Below are 21,805 nucleotides of genomic sequence, written 5' to 3'. Positions count from 1 at the left end.
TTTTTTTATGGTTTATTGGAAGCAATATATATAAAAACATGTACTTTCAAAACTAACCTATACCTATACACAATTATAACCTATCACAATTGCAAAGTTATGTAGTAGAGATTTGTTTAGTAGTTCTAATAATAATGGGGTTAGTTCTACAGTTTTCTATACTTTAAATAGAATAAATTAATTATAAAATATTAATTAAAATATAAATTATTATAGTTAGAAATTGTTTGAGAATAAAAATGAAATTGTTCAAACTAAATATGCAACAATAAAAAAATAATAAAATAATATATGAAATATGTTTTTTGAATTTAAATGTATTGATTAAGATTTGTAATGTGTATTTTAATAATGAAACTTTATATCTTATTACAATTTTGGTTTTATTTAAACATTAATTCATTATTATTATAAATATTATCATGAATTCTAATAATATTAATAATGAAGATGAAGATGTTATTATAAAGGTATTAAAAATTTATAATAAACTTGATCAATATTAATAATTAATATTATTATTTAATATTTTATTTTGTATTGTTATTTAGAATTCATCTTTATATAAACATTTATATGAATTAGGTTATACTGACTTTGAAAGTGTAACAATAGAAAAATTAACATTAAAAAATGAAAAAAAATATTTCAAACTATTCGTAAGTTTTTTTTAATAAAATAATAATTAATATATAATGTATGTTATAAATAATATATATTAAAAAAAATTTTTGCGAATTTTTAGGATTTTATATTCAATATAAAAAACATTTTTAAAAAATTATATATCATGTATTTGAAAGTAATTCAGGTATGACTATTAATTATGTGCATAATATAATTTATTATACAAATAATGTAACATATATATTTATATATTATTATAATATTATTTATATAAAATTTAATTTATTTTAGGATGATAGTATATCAAAAAAACAAGTGGAAGCTATTTTAAATACAAAAATTCTTTTAAATGATCATGGTTGTGCAATATATAATTTTCTTGATAAATATGATTGTAAACCATGGAGGTATTATATAATTAATTTATTAAATTATATAAAATAATTAAAATTATTTAAACTACAAGCAAAATTTGTTAATTTTTTTATAAAAATTTATTTGCTTTATTTATAAAAATTAAAATAATCATATTAATTTTTTACAGAATTATAACATCTAAATTTATTTTATTTGGTACAATTTTATCATCTTCATTATACATATCTTGTTATACTCAATATAGAACTTCAACTAGTTTATTTACATTAGCTATATTATATTATATTAGTTGTATGGAATTTTTAAGAATAAGAATACATATGGACTTAAAATCAGTTGTATCTTTACAAAATGATTTCTTTGATGTTTGTAGAAAAGGAATGAAAATTTTAAAATATGGATATAAAATAAAATTAAATAAAGAGAAAAATTCTCAACAGTTTTCGTAAGCTTTCAAATTTCATTAAATTATTATATAATTTATATAATATTATTTTTAATAATAATATTCAATTCAACAGTGATCTTACAGCAGCTAGATTGAAATATTTACCACCTATAATGGAAAATTTAATAAAATATTTGGGAAATATTTCTTACATTTATTATCATGTTTCCTTAATTCTTATAAAACTATTACCAGTAAATTTTTATAATGAAGATTTATTAACAAGATTTGAAAGTGGATCATTTGAAATACATGGTGAAATAAATTATCAAAAATTAAAGGTTAAATTAAAATATTTTTAATAAATATATTCTAATTAATTTTTATATAAATATTTTTTAATATTTAAACATTTATTATTATATTATTTTTAAATAGATTTTATATCATACTTATATTCTTACTCAATCTGAGATGTTACATTTGTTAGCTATCGCATACGATAATCATATTTGGCGACAATCATATAAAAAAATTCCCGAATTAAAATTGGCTTATATTATTCGTTTTTTAAATATCTCTTTAATTACATATAAAAAAAAATTATCGGAACATATCGATGCTTATTATAATTTTAAATTGGAACCATATAAATACAAGTAAGAAAATTTTTGTAAAATATTTTTATTTAAATAAGATTTATATGTAACATTATTTATATAACATTTTCATTATTTTAGAAGTCCAGATTCATCGCAATGGCAAGATTTATATATGCATTTGTATTTAGCTTCTAATAAATTACAATTGGCTTATAGTTATGTATTATCAATACTTCAAGATATTGATAACGATGTAATTGAAAATACGAACGAAGATTATATGGAAAAAACAATGCAAAAATTAACAGTAGCTCAAAAAAGTATTGAAACTGCGAAAGATTTTATTAAATTTAGTAATTTATTTTTGGTAAAATTGCAAAATAATGATATTACAATTAACCATTTAGAAACAAATATTCCAGTATCCGTTGCAAATTCCAATATTCATATTCAATCCATAATTGATTCAGAACCGGAAATTATAGATGAAGTATTTGAAGAATATATTAAAGAAGAATATTTAAAACCTTCAAATGAAGCAACTGATGAAATATCATTGTATAATTATAAACGAGATAAAGCATTATTTAAGAATTTTATGTCTGAATTAAAAGATGCTTTAGTTGAAAAGAAAAAATCTATGTCTGAAAGAGAATCAAAGGCGCTTCAACGAATGTATAAAATAAAGGAAAATACTTTAAATAATGATATTCCCCAAATATTTACGTCTCAATCGATATCTTCATATAATACTTTTTCTTTAATACATAATGATAATAAAAATTTTGATTGTATACAAAAACAACAATTAAACGAATTGTTTGAAAAACCTATTACCAAATCGAATAATAAAAGTAAAGAAAATTTAAATGAAAGAAACATGAATATGGAAGAAAAATTACCTTTACCGAGAAATATAGAATTTTCGTCTTATTTATCATCATTTTTAAAAGTAAAAGAAGAAACTTTTATAGGTAGCGGTGAAAATTCTGAAGATGAAGAGATCAAAATAAAATCTGAATAACGAAATATGCAATATATATTTATTATTATATATATTTATATATACTTAATTATAACTTATTTTTATTTGAATAATAATAAAATAAATAATGATATTCAGTAAGAATATGTTATCAAGATATTTATTTACAGATTCAGAACAAATAATATATTTTTATGGTTTTCATTGAAATAAAGCTATATTTGTATAATTTATGTTATATATAATACTATTGATAATAACAATGATTAATATATATTGTACTAATATCAACATAAAATTTTAATTTTAAAATTTAAATTTAATTTTAAAATTGTATCATATAATTATAAAAAATGCTAATGTATTACTAAAACTATGAATAAATTATCGCATAAATATAATTCGCGACGTTAGATTGTTATAATTAAGAATTATTAATTTATTATATAAATTATTACAATATATATTTAAAATTAATAGTAAATATTATATTCGATAAAACAAATACTGATGAAATATTGGTAAAAATTTTTATATGTAAGATATAAAGTTTTTTAAAGATTTATTTAGTACAATTATAATATATAATCAATTATGTATAATTTATTTTTTTAACATGAAGATATTTTTTTTCTTTCTTTTTTTTTCTACTTTTCTATTTGCATATAATATATAAGAAATTAAGATATCTGAGTTCTTTTAATATTCAAAAAATCTGAAATTGTATTTTTGTTAATTAAACTATTTCATATGACTTTTTTATCTTTAAAATTAATTTATGAATTATTTTTCACATGATTTAAAATTTGGCAGTGACACATTGACAAATAAAAAAAAAATAATATTAATTTATAAATTTTCTGATACAGAGATCGAAGTACATAATTAAGTATTTAAAAATAAGAAGAGAAGACATGTATATCACAAATCCTTCAGCCAGGAAAAGTTTTGGTCTAGTATTTTTTTTTTTTTTTTTGAGATGTTTAATAATATCAACTTTACTTAATACTAGACTAAATCCATGACTAGAAGTATTTGTCATAAATTATGAAAAATTCGCGCATGTTTGTGCACATAAAATTTTTGAATTGCAATACAAAACTATCATATAATCACAAATAATAATTAAATATCATATAATTATGAATTAAATATAATAGCCATTAAAAAAATATATGATTAAAAATTTTAATAAACTTTAATAATTTTTACAAATTTGGCCTTTTTTGACAAATGAAAATTAAAATATAATAAAACTACTGAACTATACTGTTTATTTTATAAGATATCTAATATCTATAATTTTCTCTTCTTTGTCTCTTTATTATATAGATAAAGAAATGCATAATTATACATGTGTCATATTAAAGCAAAAGTACATGAATATATTTCTTTTTTATGTACTCTTTTTCATAAAATTCAACTAAAGTTTTTTATATATTTATTGTTCCTTCATAGGAGGAACAAAATCAAATGAATGAATTTTGCTATACAATATATCAGACTATTGTAATTAATTGATTGATAGCGCTATAATGCCAACCATGGATGATGACGAATAGCTTCGCGACTTCGATCTCCATAGTCATATGTTACTTCTACCCCGATAGGTATATTTTCTTTTGCTGTAAGTACCAGATGAGGTGTTGATTCTACTTCTATGACTCGTGCAATTAAATTACCATTTCTTGAATGATTTACTAATCTACCTAACTTATTAGTTTCTGCTGTTGCATCAACGCTAAAAATGTGATATTATAAATAACTAATGATTTATAATAATTCTAGAAAAAATTTAGAAAATACCAACCAATACTGATGATTACGATGTTGAAAATAATACATATAACATCCAGTATTTTGATCTAGTGCATATATTTTTTCACGTTTCTTTGCTGTTACTTGATCAATTAATTCACCAATATATTCTACTACAAATTCTCCTTTCATAAATTCTCGCGTTGTTACTATTCCACGACCTTTACCAGCAAAATGTCTTACCTAACAAAGAACATTTTTATGGAATAACAAGACAACATCATTTTTTCCTTTATGAATTTATCTTACTTCTAAACCTTCCTCTACTTGACACAACACTTTGTTTTCCATATCACGTTGTTTTTCTTCTAATACAGCTTTCTTAGATTTCCTGACACTACGACGTACTGGAAAGTAATCAGTAAGCTTATGATTTGTACTTTTGATATTTGTAGAATCTAATGCATAAACTGCATTAGACTGATTATTATTTAATTTTCTACGGCCACGATTAGGAGGTTTTTTTGAAATTTGTTGTTCTAAATGAAGTGTTGGAGCTATAAACTTTTTAGGCTTATTATCATTTGCATTTCTTTCATCTAAATCTTCACATTGATCATTTGGCATATTAATTCTGTGCGGTGTTGATGGACCATGTATAGGTACTGCTACGGGTGTTTCTGAAACATTACTTAGATATTAATATATAAATATATATTTATTAAATATATATAGAATACAATAATTAGATATTACCATCTGTTCTAAAATGACCAACATCAGTAAGAATATCATTTTGTACTGTATTGATTTCTTCACTTCTATAAAACCTTTCTTCAATAGGCACTATAGAAGTTTTATTTTTAGAAATATCTGTAATCTATATTTTAAAACATATTTTAAAACAATATTTTATTCATAATTTTAATAAAAAAAAATTATTTTTTTTTAATATATTCATATATATTCATATAATATATAAAAAATACATGAATAATATGTATATATATATAATAATATAAAAATAAATTAAAAATATATGAATATAATTTAAACATAAATAATAATTATATATATTTGTATCAATATAATTTTCACAATATTTGAAATAAATTACATACTTGTGTATAAAAAAAGGAACTTATGCATACAGGTGATTTATGTGTTGAATGAATTTCATCTGAATTAACTTTTTTTACATTTTTATCATCTAATTTGGTTTCTTTTTTCATTGGTGATTGATTTATGTCGTTTTGAGTGGATAAAACATTAACTTTTGTACGACCTGTGTTTTTTGTTTGTATACGTTTTCGTCGTCCTATAATTAAATTAAGATATGTATAAAATTCATAAATTTTCAGAATATAAAAATATTAAAAATTATAACATATAAGAGATATATAAAGTTAACTTAATATTTTTCTTTTGTTATATATATTGAATTATATATATTATGTCATTAATGAAGTTTTATATTTAATTATTATATTTAAAAAAAATATATACAATTATATATGTATCCACAAATATTATATTGTCATAGTACATGCGCGTATTAATATCTAAGATTTCTGAAGCTTCGTAAAATTATTATTGCAATAAGAATTATATTATATTTTTATCTTATAATTAAAAACAATTAATTGTAATAAATGTTATCAATAAACTATAAAATATAAAATATTCATAAAAGAAAATTTAGTTTAATTTATAAATATATTTTCGAATATATTGTTGAATGATTAAAAATGCATTTTGATATATATGAATAAAAATTTAAGACAATTTATTATAAACAAATTAAATATGAATTAAATAAAGTTTTGAAAAATTAGCATTTACAAGATAACATTCAAAATGGAGAGAGAAGTGAAATCTATCAAAACATAACCTGATTATTGAAACAAAATCTTCAGTGAAAGTGTACATGAATTTTTTAGAATCATATTCCTACCTTTCACCATATTATCCCTTGATTTTTTCATATAATGAACAAATACTGAATTTATTTTTCTCATACAAAATTCTAGTTATGCGATACGGGCATTTCGATTTACTTCGATACTAGTATGCTTAATATAAATGATTTTTATTAATTCGAATTTTCACACTCACTATTTTTTTTTTTACATTCGTTTTATAAATATAAATATAAAGTAACATTTAAAATCGAAGAATAAATAATTTATCGTTGTAATCAACAATTTTATTAATTTATTTAAAGCATTTTTTTCAAGAACGCGAACCATTAATTATAAATTACAAACAACATTGAAATAATACACCGGATATGCCGCCATTGCATATTATACTAGGATATACTATTATTAAATTAGATATTACTTATATGTTTTGCATATTAAATTATATTTGTTGTTTTGGATATATTTTACATATTAATTATAAACATTCTTGCTTATTTTTTATTTTTATCATTTATTTTTAATAACTTATTATTAATCAGTTAATTAAAAATTGATAGTTGAATAATTGCATAAATTTTTATAAGCTTTTATAAACTTATTTTTTTTTTTTACATACTTATGTACATTTCATAAAGTATGATTTCATGATATTAATTTGCATGTTTTTTTATATTAAAAATATATCAAACTCCAAAATTCAGCTAAAAATTTTAAATAAATATTTTCAAAATATGCATAATATTTTTATTATTATTTCCTTTTAAATATATTAAATATATGTATATATATATATAATTAAAATCATTATTTATTTATATATAAATATCCAAAAATATATATAATACTATTATATTGAGAATATATATTATAAATATCGTATTGAAAAAAAATTTAATTTGAATAAATAAATATTTAAATAAGATATTAAAATAAAACAATTAAAAGATAAAAAAAGATAATGTCTTATAATCAGTAATATTTTTATGAATTAAATATATAAATTTAAGTATTTATATTTTATATTCACGACTTAAATTAACAAAATCAAATAATTTTCTTATGTTATTTAGTTATATGAATTTGTCGCTAGATGTCGCCGTGAGCGGCGCGAAGCTCGGATCGATCGTATTAGAACGATGTTATTTTTTAGATAGATTTAGGTAAGCAATCGCAGAATACTAAATAAACACATATTATTTTAGTAAAATGGCTATTTATAATCTTTTAATTTTCGCAGACAAATCTAAATTTATTAAAATTCGTATTATTCATCATTTCTGTATAGAATTAGCTGATGTATTCTTTTCTTTTTACCGCGGATACTTTAAATCAACTAACGATCAGCGCGGCGCCTTGACAGCGTTGCCAAGTTTCTGAATGCTTCATTTAAGTGTAACCACGCGCTTACGAACACATGATACGCGATATGCATGGTTTGTTTACTGTTCATTGTGATTTAGAACTACACGTGCTCATATAAGCAATTATTAAAATTGTAGAACTCATTTTATCACGTATCAAAAATTTGTCTCTCTATTTCTTTTGTGTTTTTCGTTACAGTGACGTGTGATTTCTACTACAAACTACAGAAGAATAACTAAATCGACAAACTATTTATTTAAATGGTATTACAAATAAATACGTCAATCGAAATTTTATTTAATTAAAAAAAATACTTTAAAATTATTTTAATATATGACAACCAATCATTTGAGATTATTTCGAGCTATTAGAATTGCATGTTACGTCTAAAAGCTTTATTAATATCATTTACACCGATTTTCGTATGTTTCACTGTTCGCTTTAAATTTGCATGCATTGTCATGAAAAATGTAGTTACGAAATAGTCGATAGATGTCAGAATTTTCTGCTCTTTTTATTCGTATTGAAAGCTTTCATATAATTTTATTTTTTGTTTTTTCAAATATCTACCTAATTTTGCGATTATTAAATAATACTATTAATTGAATCCAAGAAAATATATTGATCAATTATTTTTTTGAAAGAAAGGTAATTTTTTAGTTAACGCGCTCCTGAGAATGTCCCCTTAAATGAATACATTTGGCAACGTTGCATGATCATATTCCGAAAGCAGCAGCCATAGTTAGCGCGTGTGTTTTTGTATTTGTATCGCGGTGCACCGTGGGCCGGGCGAAAGCCAAGATGGCGGCAGCCGTGTTTGGCGAACGCGTTTTAAGTATATATTCGGTTTAAATCACATAAATGGCTCGATTTAAACGCACAGTAAGTTCTTACACTGTGATTTCTTAGTTCGCACAATTCACCAGCCATTCAATTGTTATTGAATGATGTCCATTTGACGAGACACGACACACAAGATTCTTTGGGAGGAAAAAAAGTGTCTCGTGCACTGTCATAGTCAGCATCTTCGACTACACAGCAAAGATAATTATTCATCGTCGGTGTTCCATCGAGATATCGTGTTTACCTTGACTCTTCTATAATCGCAAGGAGTTTAAAGGAATCTTCTGTCATGGTGAGCTTTTGTTTACAGTAGTTTCATTGATACATTTAGAAGAAAGCGCGCTTCTTTCATGCAATGCGTATTTCTTTGTGCATCTCTTAGCACGACTAACCTATAGATGCGATGATTGTGTATCATGAATATATATGGTTCTTCCTAATATAATTTTAAATAATATATGATTCTCCCTCTCCTTGTTTTATATCTCTCCCGCTTTTTCCTGAAGTTAAACAAGTTTATAATCTCGACATCCTTGTTATTTTTTTCTCTTTTTTGTTCACTTTTTTTTTTTAATCAAAATATAAATCACGGTATTATATCGGTATATACGATAGTTTTCGACATTTTTGTTTTTAGATTTAATATATATTTATATTTGTGGATAAAAAAGTAAGATAATTACATGATATTTTAAAAGTATGAAAAAAACAAAGTATGGATCAAATATAAAAATATATTGAAATATACGCTTGATCCATTGTTTTATTATAATCCGAGGATGCCGATAATGATGATAATAATTTAAATAATGGTTTTATTTTTTGAATAATAATAAATTAACACATAGTAATGATATTATGTGCCTTAAAAACATTGAGCAAATTTTTCTTAGTCAACTAAAAGGGATAAGGACGCAATGAATGAAGATAGCAGCAGTGATGAAGATGAAGATCCCGATAACATGGGTGTACCTGGTAAATATTTCGTATTTTGAATGAGAGATAATAATTATAAAAAACAATAAAAAATATATATATATTCTAATACAATTTTCATTAGGTGGTGGTAAAGATCTTGCTACTGCTACTGGAATTGCAAATATTAAAGATGAGAAGCCTGCAGATGCACCATCTAATGTTATGGCTAAAGGACAAGGAGCATTGAATAGTAAGAACCATTTTAATAAATAGTATTATAAAAAAATATATTCTTGATCTCATTATATTTTTCGAATAGTGTTAAATCAGAAGTTTGGTAATAAAATTCCTGGTGGATTGGTAACTAAGACAGCAACACCCGGTTATGAAATGGTACGTGTAGGAGGATCACAGGGTACACCACCTGGTTTTGTTAATGCAAACCAATTAGGTCAATTAGGTCAGTTAGCTGCTGCTGGTGGACCATATTTTCCACCAGGGTTAGCAACTCTTGCAGGTTTTAATCCTGCAGCCTTTTTTCCACCAAGTAAGTATAAAATAATTTTTATTAATTCTTTTTAATGTTAACATCAAATTAATTCATTTTATTTATAATAAGAAACAATATATTATGGTCTATGTATGTACAAATTAATTATGCACATACATTATTGTTTTGCAATCAAAATGTATTTGTATAATGAATTTATATGTTTATTGTTCCATTGTATTGTATATAACATTAATAATGGTAATATAAATGTAATTAACTATTATATTTTAATTATAATTATTTTAAATAATGCTATTGTTATCACAATTTCTAAAAAAATTATTAAAAACAATTTTATATTATTATATATATTTTAGGTATGGATATGAGCTTAATGAGTGGTTTTATGGGTATGCCTGGAATGAACATGGGAGTTAATCCTCTTGTGCAATTGTTAAACCAAAATGGTTTACACCCAAATTGGCCAGCTGGATTGTCAGGTATTGTTCATATATAGTTTTAATATTTTTTAATATGTTAGAAATTAAAGTATATCGTTTATATCGCTAATTATATCAATTATAATAAATTTAATATTATTAATTACTATATAGTAAAATTATAATGTTATAATATTAATTTGAAATATTACTGTAGGCAAAGGTGTAGCTCAATTATGGATGAATTCTGGAGATCCTGCAAAAATGAATATGCAACCAACTATACCAGAAGAAGAAGAAGTGGATGATGAAGATATGGGTGTTGCGGAAACATATTCTGATTATATGCCAACCAAACGTATGTTATTTAATTTTATTTTTGATATATTATGTAAAATATGTTATGTGATATTATATAATTTTCGAATTAATATAATGTTTTATAGTTAAGCTCGGACGAAAGCATCCAGATCCTGTCGTGGAAACTGCATCACTATCCAGTGTTGAACCAACAGATGTTTGGTATAAACTTTCAATTCCTGAAGAAACGATACGAACTGGAGCTTTATCCGCGTTGCAACTTGAATCAATAACATATGCGTCCCAACAGCACGAACATCTCTTACCAGATAGTACGCGTGCTGGTTTTCTTATCGGTGATGGTGCAGGAGTCGGCAAAGGACGAACTATAGCTGGAATTATATTTGAAAATTATTTGAAAGGAAGAAAACGTGCTATTTGGGTATCAGTCTCAAATGACCTTAAATATGATGCTGAACGTGATTTAAACGATATCGGTGCATCAAAAATTGAGGTATTTATTTAAATTAAAAATATTTTATTCAATTTTATATATATTTATATTATAAATTATATTATATGTTATAAATTATTAATTGCTTATAATTTTAATTTTGAATATAAATTATGAATTATATTTTTAGGTTCATGCTTTAAACAAATTTAAGTACGCAAAAATTTCGTCGGCAGTAAATGGCAACGTAAAGAAAGGAGTGATATTTAGTACATATTCAGCTCTAATTGGAGAATCTTCTCAAAGTGGTGGAAAATATAAGAGTCGATTGAAACAGCTTTTACAATGGTGTGGTGAAGATTTTGATGGATTAATTATTTTTGATGAATGTCATCGGGCTAAAAATTTATGTCCTACAGGAAGTTCAAAGCCTACAAAAACAGGTATATGTATTAAATATATTATTTAAATTAAAAACATACATATATATTTAGTATCATATTTAATATATATCATATTGATGTATTCTATTGATATATTCTAGGTTTAACAGTCTTAGAGTTGCAGAATAAGCTTCCCAAAGCTAGAGTAGTATATGCCAGTGCTACGGGTGCTTCTGAGCCCCGTAATATGGCCTATATGGTTCGATTAGGTATGTGGGGTGAAGGAACACCATTTCCTGAATTCAATGATTTTATTACTGCTGTGGAGAAGCGTGGAGTTGGTGTAATGGAAATAGTAGCAATGGACATGAAACTTCGAGGCATGTACATCGCTCGACAACTTAGTTTTCATGGTGTAGCTTTTAAAATAGAAGAAGTACCATTATCCAAAGAATTTACTGACATTTATGATCGTTCTGTTCGTCTTGTGAGTATTAAAATAAAAATTCTAAATTAATAAATAATAATTTCTTAAATAATAAATTTTTATAGTGGGTTGAAGCAATGCATAGGTTTCAAGAATCAGCAGAATTGTTAGATGCCGAAAATCGTATGAAAAAAACTATGTGGGGACAATTCTGGTCATCTCATCAACGTTTCTTTAAATATCTGTGCATTGCAGCTAAAGTGAAACATGCTGTAGCAGTTGCACGAGAAGCCGTGAAGTGTGGAAAATGCGTAGTTATCGGTTTACAATCTACTGGTGAAGCTCGTACGTTAGAACAATTAGAACGCGATGATGGTGAATTGAGCGATTTCGTTTCCACTGCAAAGTAAATTTATCGTTTAATTTTTTACATATTTAAATACAAAAAAATTATCTTTTACATGAATTTTTTTATTTTAGAGGAGTGCTTCAAACATTAGTAGAAAAACATTTTCCAGCATCAGATCGTAATCACATACAACGAGTTCTTGGTATTGAACCATCGAAAATGCAAAGATTAGATGATCTTGATGATATTGATGGTGCAGGTGGTTCTGCAAGTGGAAGTAAAAGGAAACCAATACGACAGGCTGCTCAACGGGCTTCAAAAAGAGTTCGTACATTTCCGTCTGATGACGATTTTACGGATGATGAAAGAAATGGTGGACATAGTTCTGGCTCAGAATATAAACAAAGTGGTAGTGAGAGTGAAGATGATCACAAGACCGATGAGGAGAGCAATATCACTTCTGATTCTTCTTTTAATTATAGTGAATCAGATTCTGGTAAATATCACAATTAAAATTAAATTCAATTCTAATATAAAATAAAAATATTTTAATTATTTATTATTTACATTATAGATTCAGGTGATGGAAGACGAAGGAAGAAAGGCGCCAAAAAACAAAAAAAACCAGTGAAGAAACGAAGCGGTATATATTTCATGTTGTTAAAAATATTTCTAAATTATATATATTTATAAATTATTTAGGTCCAATGGGAGCCGGAACAACACGTAATCGAGCACCATCAAGAGATGCTGTAGAACGTGCTTATACTATGAAGAAAGAATTATTATCGCAAATTGAAGAATTGGGAGAACGATTACCACCAAATACTTTAGATCAACTAATCGATGAGTTTGGTGGACCAGAAAATGTTGCTGAAATGACTGGTAGGAAAGGACGAGTTGTTCAAACAGAAGATGGTACTATTCAATACGAATCCAGATCTGAAGTGGATGTACCATTAGAAACTCTTAATTTAACTGAGAAACAAAGGTATACAATCAATTTTTATTTAAATATTATATTTTAAAAAGAAAATCTACTTTTAAACAAATAAATTTGAATAATTCAATATTGTAATAGGTTTATGGATGGTGAAAAAACAGTAGCTATTATCTCAGAAGCAGCTAGTAGTGGTATATCATTACAAAGTGATAGACGAGCGAGAAATCAGATGCGACGTGTGCATATCACTCTTGAATTACCATGGAGTGCAGATAGAGCAATACAGCAATTCGGACGAACACATCGTTCTAATCAAGTCAATGCGCCGGAATACATATTTCTTATTTCGGATTTAGCTGGTGAACGACGATTTGCATCTATTGTTGCAAAACGTCTTGAAAGTCTCGGGGCTCTCACGCATGGTGATAGAAGGGCTACAGAAACTAGAGATCTCTCACAATTCAATATTGATAACAAATATGGACGTGCAGCACTTGAGGCAACAATGAGAACTATAATGAAGTTCGTATATTTTTTTATATCTTATAAGATATATTTATATATCGCTTAATATATTTTAATAAATTAAATAAATACTTTTTTATAAAATGAAATATTAGATATGAACCACCGCTTGTACCACCACCACAAGATTATCAAGGAGACTTCTTTAAGGACGTAGCTGACGCATTAGTTGGTGTTGGTTTGATTTGCAATAGCGAGAGTACACCGGGCGTACTTACATTGGACAAAGATTATAACAACATGTCAAAATTTTTAAATCGTATTCTTGGTATGCCAGTTGATTTACAAAATCGACTATTTAAATATTTCACTGATACTTTAAACGCGATTGTAACACAAGCGAAAAAAACTGGTCGTTTTGATATGGGTATTCTTGATCTTGGTACATCTGGTGAGAATGTAAAACGAGTTAAATTGTATCGTTTTCTGCGGAAACATGCTACTGGAAAGGCACCAACTGAACTTCATGTTGTTCATGTCGAACGTGGAATGAATTGGGCTGAATCGATGGACAAATGTTCTGAATTAACAGGATCCAAAGAAGGATTCTATTTGAGTCATCAGATTCGTAATGGAAAGCAAACGGCAATTCTTGCAGTTTTAGTGGATACTGGAAAAAAGAAATCTGAGAGTAAAAAAGATCAATTATATATGGTTTATAGGTATAGTATTTTTTTTCTTATAATGTAAAAGTAAAATTCCATTTATCTAAAATCTGAAAATAAAACAAAGAATTAAGTTAATCAGATAATAGGAATCCATAAATTTTCTATTTCTTATTTGTATAATATTGTATTTATATAATATATATAAACTATAACTATATATAATTTATAATTATATATTATAATATATAATATATTATGTTATATATATATTATATATAATATTATAATTTTTATATAATTTTTATATAATGGCATATAATAGTATATTATATATATATATATATATATATATAGTACTATAATTGTGTAATTTTCATAATTTTTTTTTTTTTTTGCTTATTTATTTAAATATGAAAAAATAATTTCATTATTGATGTATATATGTATTTTATTCCAATCAATTTGGAATATGTATAATTACATTCGTAAAATTATATTATAGAAATAATATATTGTAAATTGTTAAATTATTGATTGTGCATTATATTCTAGAAATGATAATTTTTTTTGAAGTAAAAAATTGTTTAATATATAATATTTATTATTAATCTAATATATTTAGAAATTTTATAATATTATGATTAATTGAATTTGATTGTTATTCATATTAGAATAAATTATTACATAGAAAGCAAAAAATTATTAAGAAAGAAATAAGACATAAGTATAATAATGTATAATAATAAGTGTTGTATTAAATGGATTAGATTAGAATTTAGAAACATATTCCATAAATCAAGTATTGTAATGGTATTAATTCAGATAAATGGAATTCTATTATAAAAGAAAATGATTAATAATTTAAATTTGTTTCTATTCTGATTTGTATTTTTGTTAAAAGACCCAATACAGGATTACAATTAAGACAAGAAACTCTAGGTGAATTAGAGAAAAAATATAAGAAAGTATCTTCAGATGAAGCAGAACCACATTGGTCACAACAATATGAAGCATCTGTAGATACATGTTCACACGCTTATTGGCGTGGCAATTGTAAAAATGCGACTCTTGGTATGGATTGTGAGGTTGGACTTCGAAGACGTTCCTATAATGTATTATCAGGTTCGGTATTAAGTGTATGGAGTCGAGTTGAAAGCATTCTTGCGACACGTTCTGCTCATAATACTAAAATGCAAGTTGTACGCTTACGAACTGGTAAGTTTTATGGAAAATATAAATATAATTTTTCAAAATTAAAATTAAGGAATTGTTACAATTTTTTTTAATTATTATTTTTTTTTTTTATTTTTTTATTATAGATGAAGGTTTAAAAATAGTCGGTACTCTTATTCCGAAATCATGTATGGAAATATTACGTCAAGAATTATCATCTGATGCTGAAAATACTGAAGAACTTACATTTTGAACATTTCATTAATTCGCTTTTATAGGTAAGTAATAAAGTCTTAATAAAAAAAAATTTATTTGTTGGAAAAATATGGAAAAATTATAATATTTATTTTTTATTAAGAACAGGACCAAAAGAAGCGATTAATGTGAATATAACATGGACAAATCCCTCTTCCTAAGTCTTGCGACAAAATTCAGATAAAGAAGAGGGTGCATTTGCAAATGCACGGCAAAGATATAAATTGATTATATCAATTAATAAGTATATAGATTCGAAAGTTGGATCTATAACTTTATTTTAATTGCCGTAATGACGAGTGAAACGAACGTGTGCATAAATATTTCCAATCTATGAATTTCATGAGATCGAAACTTATTTTTTCGTTAGGCTTTAACGTTTTTAATTTAATCATTTCAACGAAGTATACTTTGTATACCTATTACATCCCGATCAAACAAAAAAACATTATTAAGTAGCTAACATATTTCTTTTTTTTTTCTTTGTTTTTTTTTGTTAAACTTTAATAGATCCCACCGCTTTTTAGTTAGACGTTAACGGGAATGAATCTTTTTCTATTTTTCATTTATCTGTTTTTCGTGTCATTGAATCAAGAAAAAAAGAAAATAACAAAGTCTATAATTTTATAATAATTATGATTACATGCAAAGTAAATTTGTCACTCCTTTTGTATGCGAAAAAAAATATTACAATTGTTTTGTAAAATGTATCACTGGACATAGATATTTAGTCAGTCAGTCAGTCAGTCAGTCAGTCAGTTAGAGTCTCTCTCAGTCTCTCTCTCTCTCTCTCTCTCTCTCTCTCTCTCTCTCTCTTTCTCTCTGCTTGTCTTCGTCTGTTTATTTCTGTTTCATCTGTTTCTATTTCTATCTCTATCCCTGCATTATATTATAGGAAAATTTCAATTTATGCGGAATAGCTTTATCTTTCGTGTATTATGAAAAATTTTATCAAATTTGGAGAGAAGTAAGATTCTTATGTGGAAATATAAAATTAAGCTATAATAATACATATAACTTAAGAATCATATTTTATGCTAATCATATCTTGAAGAACAAATTTAAACATTCAGTGAGAATCGATTAAAATCTTAGTTATAGAAATGGGTTTTCTTACTCAAATATATATTGTGACTGATTAACAAAATAGAAGTAAGGAAAACCCAAAAAAAAATATATAAAGTAGTATTAGAATGATATAGAAAAAACAGTGCAACAAGCAATCGATTTTCGCTGGAATATATGCAAATGTATACGCAACTGTCCAGTCCTTTTGTTTGATCGTTGAATTCATTGAATAGTTAATTAATGACCATTGCTACTGCTATCATTAATGTTATTACACAACTGCTACTATTATTAGTACTAGTATCTTCACTGCAAAACTATTATTACTATTACAAGGAGATGAAGGAACGAGGTAATAAAAGGAGATTATTATTCTATAAATTTTATGTTAAAACTAATGTTTATTATTTATGAAATAAGTGCCAAGATAGTGTAATTCTTGTATGTTTTTACAAATTTGTTTTTCATATATATTTCTTTATATATATATATGTATATGTGTATATATATATATATATATATATATATATATATATATATATATATATATACACATATATACATATAAAATGTATTACTGTGACCGACATTATTATTACAATAATAAGTGGATAATTTTAAAAATCTTATGTAATAAGAAAAAAAATGTATAACCTCGTCTCCTAATATTCTTCATTTATAAGTAGTCAGCATTAAAAGTTAGATTTGAACGATACATACGGCAGTATATTTATATTCAGAAATCATAAGTAGTCATGCAATTCGCATGTATATTGAGTAGATGTCTGTTGTTTGTACGCCTGGACGAGTTTCGATAGCTAAATAAATGGATCTCACAATTTATGATCTATAACAAAAAATAGAAATAAAAAAAAAAAAAGAAAAGAAGATCCAATCGAAAAAGATGATAAATAGAATATTTCGAAAAAATCGAAGAATTAATTTTAAGTAGAATTCCAATTAAAAATATATAAGGATATGCGAATTAAGCGTTTACATGTTGAGACGCTGCGAAACCGAAAATTGTCTTGTGAATATTTTCTTGTCTTTGTAACTATTCTTATTGCAAAGAATCGTTTTGATGTGATCCACGAGAGAAAAAATACTGTTTCTACGGATACACTACATATTGCATTTATAAAGAAAATTAAGAAAACACACAGAAAGAAAAAAAGGAATAATGTAAAATATACATTCATATAACGTAAATAAGAATATTCTTATTGCGTTATATCTTTTTCTATAAAATTGGTATTATACAGGATATCTACTAAATTATTTATTAATATGTATATTACAGAAATTCCTCATTTAATTAATTTGCTATCTATTTTTCATAACGTTTACATATAATTAATTTCGCGTATTTATTCAGTTTATATAAAGTTCCAATTTTTATATTCATACATTATATATATTCGTTCTTTTTAAACATAAAGATTCTTTATTAAAATGAAAATGAAACTCTTTACTAATGAAAAATTCGAATATTGAAAGTGATTTGTGATTATAACATTTTCAAAGTGTAAATATATATATTAAAGAATATAAAGCAGGTCACACGTGTACCTTATATTCGATATTTTTACAATTCTTACTTGAGTTCCTATTACAGACAAGATGTAATTTATAAATGTGGTATCTAGTATACGTGGAAATCAGGCACCGTCTTGCCAAACGATTACTTTCATAATGTGCTGTGTTTTGTGAACTTGAATGAGAGAATCTAATGATGCTATACATATATACATATATATATGTACGTATTTGTGTATATATACATGTATAAATGTTTTCTGTGTATGTAAAATCAATACTTCTTAGTAAAAATTGAAAAAAAAGTAATATTAACAAAAATTGATCTTTCGAACGATAAAGCCCATTCTATATACTATTAATTATAATTACGATATTTGCATTAACGTTATTTTCTTCTGTTGTAACTTCAAGAATAGAAATCGTTGTGCATCTTGCTACTTTTTTCTCCTATTGCTTTGAATATATATGTTACATCGCAAAAGCATTCGAAACATATTGATTCATAGGCGTATAAAATACAGTGGATTTCCGTAAGAAAAAAAGATGTGTAAATTGTTTTCTTTGCAAGCACAAACTTAGTACTTGCATAGAATTATACTAATAGCAAATAAAAAATCTTATATAAATATCAGTCTATACTGCGATTAGTTAATCTTGATTTTGTTTTAAGTTTGATTTTTTATTATTTTTTGCTATTTTTACTCAAAAAGATAAAAAAAATTTGTTTTTAAAACAATAGAATAATCATGTACATAGGTAATTAAAAAAAAGATACAAATGAGTCTGTAAATACATAAAATTTTCACCATTTGTTTTAACTTTTATTAAATTAACATTTCGAGTGTGGATTAAAATTTTTTACATGATATCATCCACGATTTATGTTATGTATAAAAAAAACTGTACAGTTTAACATTTTTTTTTTCTCTCGTTTACTTTCTCTAACTCGTAAAAACGAGAAAACATTCATTCAAGCATTCAGAGTTCACTTACTCATAAATCATGCACAATCAAGGCGCTTTTCACCTTTAGTTTGCTATTCATCATATATAGTAAATATATCACCAAATACCTCGTCTATGTATGCATTCCCATTGATGAATCACTAATTCCTTATATATCCTTATAGGTGGAAGTACTTTGGTATAGAATATTATTTAGTGAAAAGCATAGAGTAACATGAGAAATGTGCAAAATCCGATAATAAAGCCGAGAATAAGTGAATCTCGTCTTTTACGTAGATTTATCCTTTGCACTAAACTATTTACTGCTGGAAATCGATTTGACATGTCATTTAATCTGGTTTGTATACGTTTGAATGTTTGTCTTTGCGTCATCAAATGATCGCGCGTTTCCATTGCTATGCTTATTTGATCATTAAGCAAACGATCCGAACTGAAAAAGAAAATTTTTATTAATCTTATATTTGCCAAAAAATGTAACAAACAGGGTACTTTATATTATGTACAAGTAATAGAATGAATCATAATAAAACAATTAGTATAATAATCATTGCTCACTTGTGAATATGTTGATTTTCTTTCATATACATTTCTCGTCGATTTAATCCACTCACATTTTTGTAATTACTATTTCATAGAAAATTTATAAATTCTTAATTAAATATTTAAAAACGAGTAATTTGAATAATAAAATAATTTGAAATAAAAAAAGTAGATATACGTACTCGATTTCTTTACGAACACTTCCTAATAAATCTTCTCTATCTCTTCTTGCAGCAAAATTATTTCTAATTTTATTGAATTCTAATTTATAATCTTTTAATATGTCTTTATGACGTTGCATTGTATGTAACATTGCAGCACCATTTGGTTGCAATTTACTCATTTTTTCATTTATAGAAAATAACTGTAACAAATATATAATTTAAATCATTGCAATATTTAACATTAGAATTTAAACTTACTTTAGCAAGTAATGTTTCTATTTCAGAAGCCATATTTTCAAAGACATGTTCTTCATCTAAAAGAGGTACTTCATCACTATTAACAAGTTTAGCTCCAGTATTAACACCAAGTTTACTGAATGCTACCAATTTAGCATCAATTTCATTTTCCAAATGTCTTGCTTGCCTTCTAAGATCTAAAATTAAATATGAAATTAATAATATCAAAAAGTACAAGCAATAATAAAAATAAATTATATTTTTTCTACTTGTTAGAAAAAGATAAATTTCTCAATGAGGTTAGGGATATTAATAATAAGATTTATATGAGATTATTTATTATTTTAATTATTATGAGATTTTAATTATTATGAAGTAATTTTAGATTTATAAAAATCTAAGTGCAAAATCAATTTTCAAATTATAATTACATATATTAATAATATAATTATTTAAATTATATTTTTTACATTCTAGTTTTACATTTTAATATAATGAAAATAAAATATTTTTAATATAACATTTATATAAAAAAAAATATTTTATTTTTATTAAATTTTGACAAAAATTTATAAAATAATAACGTATTTTTTGTTATATGTAATAAAGAAAAGTAAATTAATAGTAGAATGACATATGTCAAAACAAGCCATTATATTACTTGTTGCAAGATCTTTTAGCATTTAATATCAAAATTTTAATTTTAAATAAAAAATAAAGAACGAAAGTGATATTTATATTGGAGGAAATCTACCTTCCCAATCGACAGCATCTAATGCGTTAGCCATTTGTTGTTCGTAAAGCACGAACGCGATAGTTCCTTTTCTATGATATGTAGATAGATATATACGACATAAGTAACATAGCTTAACGGAACAGATGATAGACGTAGTAGTTTCCTAACAATATACCTAACCAACATATACATAGACTTACAGATAGAAGACAAAAAATGGCGAAAGAACTTAAACAAGGATCATTCCCATGAAACGATCACGAAAAATTTTGTATTATCTTATCATTATATAAATAAAAAAGAAAAAGAAAACAGAAAAGTACATTTTAAAATGATTTAAATCCTTTAGAAATAAAAATATTATTTAAATTAAATTAAATATATGTATTTAATTGTCTTTATTTTCATTATTATTTTAAT

At 24.6% G+C, this 21,805-nt stretch overlaps 4 protein-coding genes across 9 annotated transcripts; 2 read left to right on the top strand and 2 right to left on the bottom strand.

Moving 5' to 3' along the window:
* The first annotated feature begins 25 nt into the window (after window positions 1–25).
* On the top strand, window positions 26–3,124 carry LOC107996485 (reticulocyte-binding protein homolog 1). 2 transcript variants are annotated; one of them, XM_062077943.1, is made up of 9 exons: window positions 26–139; window positions 217–470; window positions 552–659; window positions 746–811; window positions 919–1,034; window positions 1,172–1,450; window positions 1,527–1,734; window positions 1,832–2,052; window positions 2,134–3,124. In XM_062077943.1, exons 2-9 carry the CDS (start codon window positions 423–425, stop codon window positions 3,017–3,019), a joined length of 1,932 nt encoding a protein of 643 aa, XP_061933927.1. In that variant the 5' UTR covers window positions 26–139; window positions 217–422; the 3' UTR covers window positions 3,020–3,124. The 2 variants fall into 2 exon arrangements, with proteins under 2 accessions (XP_061933927.1, XP_016910044.1); XM_017054555.3 differs by having other exon boundaries at window positions 68–470.
* Window positions 3,125–3,939: 815 nt separating this feature from the next.
* Window positions 3,940–7,053, bottom strand: LOC107997274 (histone-lysine N-methyltransferase Set8). The gene is made up of 6 exons (XM_017055749.3): window positions 6,693–7,053; window positions 5,860–6,056; window positions 5,495–5,618; window positions 5,048–5,418; window positions 4,791–4,981; window positions 3,940–4,721 (listed from the first exon to the last, which is right to left on the bottom strand). Exons 1-6 carry the CDS (start codon window positions 6,754–6,756, stop codon window positions 4,511–4,513), a joined length of 1,158 nt encoding a protein of 385 aa, XP_016911238.1. The 5' UTR covers window positions 6,757–7,053; the 3' UTR covers window positions 3,940–4,510.
* Window positions 7,054–8,103: 1,050 nt separating this feature from the next.
* On the top strand, window positions 8,104–19,369 carry LOC107996852 (protein strawberry notch). 3 transcript variants are annotated; one of them, XM_062077939.1, is made up of 19 exons: window positions 8,104–8,288; window positions 8,935–9,160; window positions 9,762–9,843; window positions 9,929–10,036; window positions 10,106–10,333; window positions 10,657–10,779; window positions 10,937–11,077; window positions 11,166–11,533; window positions 11,664–11,916; window positions 12,018–12,343; window positions 12,409–12,689; window positions 12,764–13,128; window positions 13,207–13,275; window positions 13,335–13,623; window positions 13,714–14,097; window positions 14,196–14,762; window positions 15,610–15,923; window positions 16,028–16,159; window positions 16,245–19,369. In XM_062077939.1, the coding sequence occupies exons 2-18, from the start codon at window positions 9,158–9,160 to the stop codon at window positions 16,132–16,134; spliced, it is 4,008 nt and encodes a 1,335-aa protein (XP_061933923.1). In that variant the 5' UTR covers window positions 8,104–8,288; window positions 8,935–9,157; the 3' UTR covers window positions 16,135–16,159; window positions 16,245–19,369. The 3 variants fall into 3 exon arrangements, with proteins under 3 accessions (XP_061933923.1, XP_061933924.1, XP_061933922.1); XM_062077940.1 differs by lacking the exon at window positions 8,104–8,288 and adding an exon at window positions 8,708–8,860; XM_062077938.1 differs by lacking the exon at window positions 8,104–8,288 and having other exon boundaries at window positions 8,715–9,160; window positions 16,240–19,369.
* On the bottom strand, window positions 11,079–21,639 carry LOC107996889 (Golgi SNAP receptor complex member 1). 3 transcript variants are annotated; one of them, XR_001765891.3, is made up of 6 exons: window positions 21,404–21,639; window positions 20,671–20,846; window positions 20,431–20,612; window positions 20,264–20,332; window positions 19,816–20,138; window positions 11,079–11,411 (listed from the first exon to the last, which is right to left on the bottom strand). XR_001765891.3 is itself a non-coding variant. In XM_017055209.3 (5 exons), exons 1-5 carry the CDS (start codon window positions 21,435–21,437, stop codon window positions 19,901–19,903), a joined length of 699 nt encoding a protein of 232 aa, XP_016910698.1. In that variant the 5' UTR covers window positions 21,438–21,639; the 3' UTR covers window positions 19,543–19,900. The 3 variants fall into 3 exon arrangements, 1 of the variants encoding a protein (XP_016910698.1); XR_001765890.3 differs by lacking the exon at window positions 11,079–11,411 and adding an exon at window positions 16,243–18,051; XM_017055209.3 differs by lacking the exon at window positions 11,079–11,411 and having other exon boundaries at window positions 19,543–20,138.
* Between the last annotated feature and the right edge of the window lie 166 nt (window positions 21,640–21,805).

The sequence above is a fragment of the Apis cerana genome, linkage group LG8, assembly GCF_029169275.1.
Source record: "Apis cerana isolate GH-2021 linkage group LG8, AcerK_1.0, whole genome shotgun sequence".
Lineage (NCBI taxonomy): Eukaryota > Metazoa > Arthropoda > Insecta > Hymenoptera > Apidae > Apis > Apis cerana.
Note: the sequence above shows the minus strand (reverse complement) of the source record. Positions and strands in the feature narration are given on the sequence as shown.